General features: G+C 23.7%; 2 protein-coding genes and 1 long non-coding RNA gene across 3 annotated transcripts; 1 reads left to right on the top strand and 2 right to left on the bottom strand.

Moving 5' to 3' along the window:
• Positions 1-2,623: 2,623 nt before the first annotated feature.
• Positions 2,624-3,416, bottom strand: LOC135930194 (uncharacterized). The gene is made up of 4 exons (XM_065466975.1): positions 3,344-3,416; positions 3,038-3,302; positions 2,784-2,952; positions 2,624-2,629 (listed from the first exon to the last, which is right to left on the bottom strand). The coding sequence occupies exons 1-4, from the start codon at positions 3,414-3,416 to the stop codon at positions 2,624-2,626; spliced, it is 513 nt and encodes a 170-aa protein (XP_065323047.1).
• Positions 2,733-4,837, bottom strand: LOC135929797 (uncharacterized). Its single transcript, XM_065466518.1, has 9 exons — positions 4,779-4,837; positions 4,670-4,726; positions 4,570-4,626; positions 4,417-4,491; positions 4,318-4,374; positions 4,196-4,276; positions 3,344-4,152; positions 3,038-3,302; positions 2,733-2,952 (listed from the first exon to the last, which is right to left on the bottom strand). Exons 6-7 carry the CDS (start codon positions 4,254-4,256, stop codon positions 3,527-3,529), a joined length of 687 nt encoding a protein of 228 aa, XP_065322590.1. The 5' UTR covers positions 4,257-4,276; positions 4,318-4,374; positions 4,417-4,491; positions 4,570-4,626; positions 4,670-4,726; positions 4,779-4,837; the 3' UTR covers positions 2,733-2,952; positions 3,038-3,302; positions 3,344-3,526.
• A 537-nt stretch (positions 4,838-5,374) lies between these two features.
• LOC135929450 (uncharacterized) lies at positions 5,375-5,773 on the top strand. Its single transcript, XR_010572598.1, has 3 exons — positions 5,375-5,473; positions 5,517-5,573; positions 5,717-5,773. It is a non-coding gene; the product is annotated as an uncharacterized LOC135929450 (long non-coding RNA).
• The last annotated feature ends 622 nt before the right edge of the window (positions 5,774-6,395 follow it).

Below are 6,395 nucleotides of genomic sequence, written 5' to 3'. Positions count from 1 at the left end.
GGCAATAAAAGATTTTATCAATAGTTATATTCAATACTTAATAACAAATATATATTTTAAGGGGGATATTATAATAAATTTTAATATATATATATAATATTATTAAGTATGCGTTTTATAAATTTTTAATTATTTTAAAAAGCATTAAAAAATTTCATCAATAGTTAAAATACTTAATACAAATATATATCTTAAGGGAGAAATTATAATAAATTTTAGTATATAATTACAAATTATATTATTAACAAGGCGTTTTACAAAAATATTTTAAATGGCAATAAAAGATTTTATCAATAGTTATATTCAATACTTAATAACAAATATATATTTTAAGGGGGATATTATAATAAATTTTAATATATATATATAATATTATTAAGTATGCGTTTTATAAATTTTTAATTATTTTAGCATTAAAAAATTTCATCAATAGTTAAAATACTTAATACAAATATATATAAGGGAGAAATTATAATAAATTTTAGTATATAATTACAAATTATATTATTAACAAGGCGTTTTACAAAAATATTTTAAATGGCAATAAAAGATTTTATCAATAGTTATATTCAATACTTAATAACAAATATATATTTTAAGGGGGATATTATAATAAATTTTAATATATATATATAATATTATTAAGTATGCGTTTTATAAATTTTTAATTATTTTAGCATTAAAAAATTTCATCAATAGTTAAAATACTTAATACAAATATATATAAGGGAGAAATTATAATAAATTTTAGTATATAATTACATATTATATTATTAACAAGGCGTTTTACAAAAATATTTTAAATGGCAATAAAAGATTTTATCAATAGTTATATTCAATACTTAATAACAAATATATATTTTAAGGGGGATATTATAATAAATTTTAATATATATATATAATATTATTAAGTATGCGTTTTATAAATTTTTAATTATTTTAGCATTAAAAAATTTCATCAATAGTTAAAATACTTAATACAAATATATATAAGGGAGAAATTATAATAAATTTTAGTATATAATTACAAATTATATTATTAACAAGGCGTTTTACAAAAATATTTTAAATGGCAATAAAAGATTTTATCAATAGTTATATTCAATACTTAATAACAAATATATATTTTAAGGGGGATATTATAATAAATTTTAATATATATATATAATATTATTAAGTATGCGTTTTATAAATTTTTAATTATTTTAGCATTAAAAAATTTCATCAATAGTTAAAATACTTAATACAAATATATATAAGGGAGAAATTATAATAAATTTTAGTATATAATTACATATTATATTATTAACAAGGCGTTTTACAAAAATATTTTAAATGGCAATAAAAGATTTTATCAATAGTTATATTCAATACTTAATAACAAATATATATTTTAAGGGGGATATTATAATAAATTTTAATATATATATATAATATTATTAGGACCCTAATGATGAAATATATCAGGAGATGAAAGTATTAAAGGAATTAATCAATTACCAAAACCCCCAACTAAAATAGGTATAATGGCAAAGAAAATTATCACTAGGGCATGAGAGGTAACAATCATATTCGGATAATTATTCTTAAGGCAGTTCCTAAAAATACAGACCAGAATCCAAATATAAAATACCAATACCTTTATGTGAGGTAGATGTAATTCATCGCATATTATATATATTTAGGATCAAGTTATATTTTAATTTAAATTATAACTTGATCCTAAACATATAATATGCGATGAATTACATCTACCTCATGTTTTAAAAAGTAACTTTTTTATATTAATAATATTTAGCGAGATGATAGTTGAGAAGTTATAGAGGGAGTATTCTTTTATTTGCGAATTTTTTTTAGGGGGAGGGGGTATATAGACAGTGTCTACATGTCAGGATTTTCATTGGAGGCAAACCCCCTTCAAAAACCTTTGCCTAACCTTCTAAAAAATTACCGCCGCCTGGCGGCGGTGTCTTTTTATTATTATTTTTACCTATTTAATTTATTGATACTTGATATTCTTTTCAAAGAATTTATAAAGGATAACTTAAATTAATATATCTCTACTACCATCTATCAATATTTTGTGAATATAAAGAATTTATTTTTTAGATAATAAATTCAATTAAAACTCCCATTATTTACAATGAATTAATTATTATGGCATTATGAGCTTGCTGAAATATCTAAACCTTAAATTACATTTAAAAGGATAGTTTATTTGGAAAACAATGTGTATGATTGTTTGCAATATATAGATTTGGTCGATGAATTGTATTATAATAATTCCATAATAATAGTATTAATTTTTACAGTAATAAATTTTGTCTTATTTCATCTCAAGATTTAATAGATAACCCCAAAATTTTTTTATCCTACCCCCATTAAAGCAGCTTACCACCCACCCCCTCAAAAAATAGGATGCAAACTGTTCCTACCCCTCCCGCTCATGTAGATGCTGTATATAGATTTATGATAGATATCTACATCCAGTGAAAATCTTGTCATATAAACAAAAAATTTACTAAGTTATGAATAAGTAAAATAAAGTATCATTTCAATCGAAACACCAAGTATATTGGTCTTTTTTATCAATTTTATATTAAATTTTTTATTAACAATATATCTACAACTATTTTAAATTTAATAATATATATTTAATATGATTTTATTAAATCAGACACTTTATCAATAAAAAAAAATAAATTAGAAGTAATATCATATAATGCTGTTAAGTTTACAATTTTTTTATTAAATATCATATATTTTTTATTTTTCTCCGTAACTATTTCCCCGTTATTGATTTGTATAACTTTAAGTTCTGTCAGGCGTTGGTTATCTTTTAAAACGCGAATTAATGAATATATGTCCGGATGAGCATTTTTTGCCATTCGCTTGAGGGAATGGTGATATCCTTCGAGATGATTATTATTGCGAGGACCTTGAATCTTATACCTAACACCAAACAATGTATTAAATGTTAAAAATATTATAAACTTTTATATGAATTGTGAGGAATTAATAAAAATGAAATAATTACCTGGTCCAAATTTGATGAGGAAAGATTGCATCAGAATTTATCCAGGTAGTATCCATATATATTAAGAAACTTAATATTAACGGGTCATTGGCTGCTAGATCTACACAAGAATCACGGACCACTTGAATGTCCTCTCTCTTGCATAAAGGTAATACACTCATCCTTCGAACAATAGTGTATACAGCAGTCTCTTCTTTATACTGCTTGACTACACCTAAATGCTGAACTTTACGCCAAATGGCCTGCGTAAAGTGGAAGAAGCAGCCTAAAAATAAATTATACAACTGTATATAATTTAAACTTTACCCTTTACTAAAATATTGGGAAATACAAATTGTAGAGCAGATATCGCTCCTGCTTCATAGTCGGTTTGTGCCATGTCTGGTGAAAACTGGATACCATTCAATGTCCCATATTCCACGATTATTTGAAATAGCTCAATATATGACTCCTTCCTTTTATCTGGAAGAAGTGCTTATATGGTAGGGATCATCGTTTGATTATACATGATATGTATAGTATATAATTGGCTAAAAAACGTGGACATGTGTAAAAAGTCCCATCCATATAAATGAATTTTGTATAGGAAGATAAACTGACTAACATGACAGACCCAAATACAATAAGTTTGTTATTATTGTTTTTTATTAAGAAGCTATCACCACTGAATGTTGTTATCAATTCAGTGGTCAATACAATTGTGTCATTGCTAATGGGAATATTTGGCCTGGTTTGTTTTAAAATACGGTTAATCGCATTTTTAACGGAAATAAAAGGTGGTAAGGCTCCTGGATAATTGATTATATCTGGATCTTCAGAGCATTGTTGGTTTAATGCCTTTAGATAGATATTCATCCTTGTATCTAAAGGATTTTGTTGTACCGTTGCTTTTACTGTTTGCAAAGTTTTTAATTTGTGAAAAAGTATAGCATGATTTTGATGTTCATGCATTTTGGATATTGTGTATCCTTGAATATATATACACGTCACTTTACAATCAGCTTTTAGACAACGGTAGTTAATTGTATTCCTGTATGTACCGTTATAACGGTAAAGAAAATTTAAAAAAAAGAGCAATGAGTTGCCCTTTTGGCTATCGATAAATGTTGGTTCCTCTAAAATATAAGAAAATTTTTAGATGTTTATATAGAAATTTACCAAAAATATGTATATTTTCATTAAAATCTATTAGAGATTCTGCAAATCCATAATTATCCATATTTTCTAAAAAATAATTGCCTATATATATAGTGATATATATTTTCATTAAGAATTATTACTTTCTATTTCTGAATTAAGAGGAGATGTATAGAAATCATTTGATATGTTGGGAGCATCTATATTTTATAGATTAAATTGATTTGTTATAAAAATGTTACTTTGAAAATCAGGAATATATGGGGAGATATATGAGCAAAGAGGGGATGTGTAAGCTGAATGACTTTGAGTATAACCTATTTTAAAATTTGTGTTTAGATAATGGTTATAGTACCTAAAATTATAATATTTATTTAAGATTTATAATTTTTAACTTGGATTTGAGAGGGTCAAGGATTCTCCATGAGATTGAGAAGATATTTGAGATACATCTATTTAATTTATAGTTAATTAATATGATTTATAATTTTTAACTTGGATTTGAGAGGGTCAAGGATTCTCCATGAGATTGAGAAGATATTTGAGATACATCTAAATGATTTTGAGTTTATTGTTTTATAATTATGTAATAAAATATTTTTACCTTGAAAATTTGATCTCAGTTGTTCTAAGATAATGTTTGATGATAAAGGTGAAACATCTAAAATATAATGATATATAATTACAATTAAGTTTTACTTTGAATTGGTTTACAAGTGTCTAATAAACTCAAAATCATATAGATGTAATCAAACATCTTCTCAATCTCATGGAGAATACTTGGCCCTCTCAAATCCAAGTTAAAAATTATATATAATATTAATTAACTATAAATTAAATAGATGTATCTCAAATATCTTCTCAATCTCATGGAGAATCCTTGACCCTCTCAAATCCAAGTTAAAAAATATAAATAATATTAATTAACTATAAATTAAATAGATGTATCTCAAATATCTTCTCAATCTCATGGAGAATCCTTGACCCTCTCAAATCCAAGTTAAAAAATATAAATAATATTAATTAACTATAAATTAAATAGATGTATCTCAAATATCTTCTCAATCTCATGGATAATCCTTGACCCTCTCAAATCCAAGTTAAAAATTATATATAATATTAATTAACTATAAATTAAATAGATGTATCTCAAATATCTTCTCAATCTCATGGAGAATACTTGGCCCTCTCAAATCCAAGTTAAAAATTATATATAATATTAATTAACTATAAATTAAATAGATGTATCTCAAATATCTTCTCAATCTCATGGAGAATCCTTGACCCTCTCAAATCCAAGTTTAAAAATATAAATAATATTAATTAACTATAAATTAAATAGATGTATCTCAAATATCTTCTCAATCTCATGGATAATCCTTGATCCTCTCAAATCCAAGTTAAAAATTATAAATAATATTAATTAACTATAAATTAAATAGATGTATCTCAAATATCTTCTCAATCTCATGGATAATCCTTGACCCTCTCAAATCCAAGTTAAAAATTATATATAATATTAATTAACTATAAATTAAATAGATGTATCTCAAATATCTTCTCAATCTCATGGAGAATCCTTGACCCTCTCAAATCCAAGTTAAAAAATATAAATAATATTAATTAACTATAAATTAAATAGATGTATCTCAAATATCTTCTCAATCTCATATTATAAATAATATTAATTAACTATAAATTAAATAGATGTATCTCAAATATCTTCTCAATCTCATGGATAATCCTTGACCCTCTCATATCCAAGTTAAAAATTATAAATCATATGAATTAACTATAAATTAAATAGATGTATCTCAAATATCTTCAACCATGGCTGACCTCAAACAGTCTAAAATATAATAATATAATTAATTACAAATTAAGTTTTACTTTTTGAATTGGTTTTTACAAGTAAAAAAATTTAAATGTAAATAAAATTTTCATATCTATAAATTATACATACTTTAATATCTAATTTCCTAAGCTTAAGTAAATTATTTATGTTTTCTGCTACGGTTTGAATCTTCATTTTTTAAATAAAACACTAGTAGACATCTTTGGGATTTTCACTGGTAACAAAATTGGGAACATCCCATTTTTTAGCGATTTTTCGTTTAGCGATTTAGAACCGATCCCAATAATTTATTTTAAACCAGTATAAGAAATTTATTTAGAAAAAGTAAGTAGGCGGCATATAGTTGATATTCCTCTATTATAAAGA

Source organism: Gordionus sp. m RMFG-2023, chromosome 5 (assembly GCF_954871325.1).
Source record: "Gordionus sp. m RMFG-2023 chromosome 5, tfGorSpeb1-WG-v2, whole genome shotgun sequence".
NCBI lineage: Eukaryota > Metazoa > Nematomorpha > Gordioida > Chordodea > Parachordodidae > Gordionus > Gordionus sp. m RMFG-2023.
Note: the sequence above shows the minus strand (reverse complement) of the source record. Positions and strands in the feature narration are given on the sequence as shown.

What these genes read in the sequence shown, in the direction of transcription:
- LOC135930194 (XM_065466975.1), bottom strand. Translation starts at nt 3,416, where the DNA reads ATGGCACAAACCGACTATGAAGCAGGAGCGATATCTGCTCTACAATTT. An exon ending in TCCCAATATTTTAGTAAAGG is followed by an intron (nt 3,303 to 3,343) that starts GTAAAGTTTAAA and finishes ATTTATTTTTAG; the next exon opens with GCTGCTTCTTCCACTTTACG. An exon ending in CCTCATCAAATTTGGACCAG is followed by an intron (nt 2,953 to 3,037) that starts GTAATTATTTCA and finishes GTTTGGTGTTAG; the next exon opens with GTATAAGATTCAAGGTCCTC.
- LOC135929797 (XM_065466518.1), bottom strand. Translation starts at nt 4,256, where the DNA reads ATGGATAATTATGGATTTGCAGAATCTCTAATAGATTTTAATGAAAAT. An exon ending in TGAAAATATACATATTTTTG is followed by an intron (nt 4,153 to 4,195) that starts GTAAATTTCTAT and finishes CTTATATTTTAG; the next exon opens with AGGAACCAACATTTATCGAT.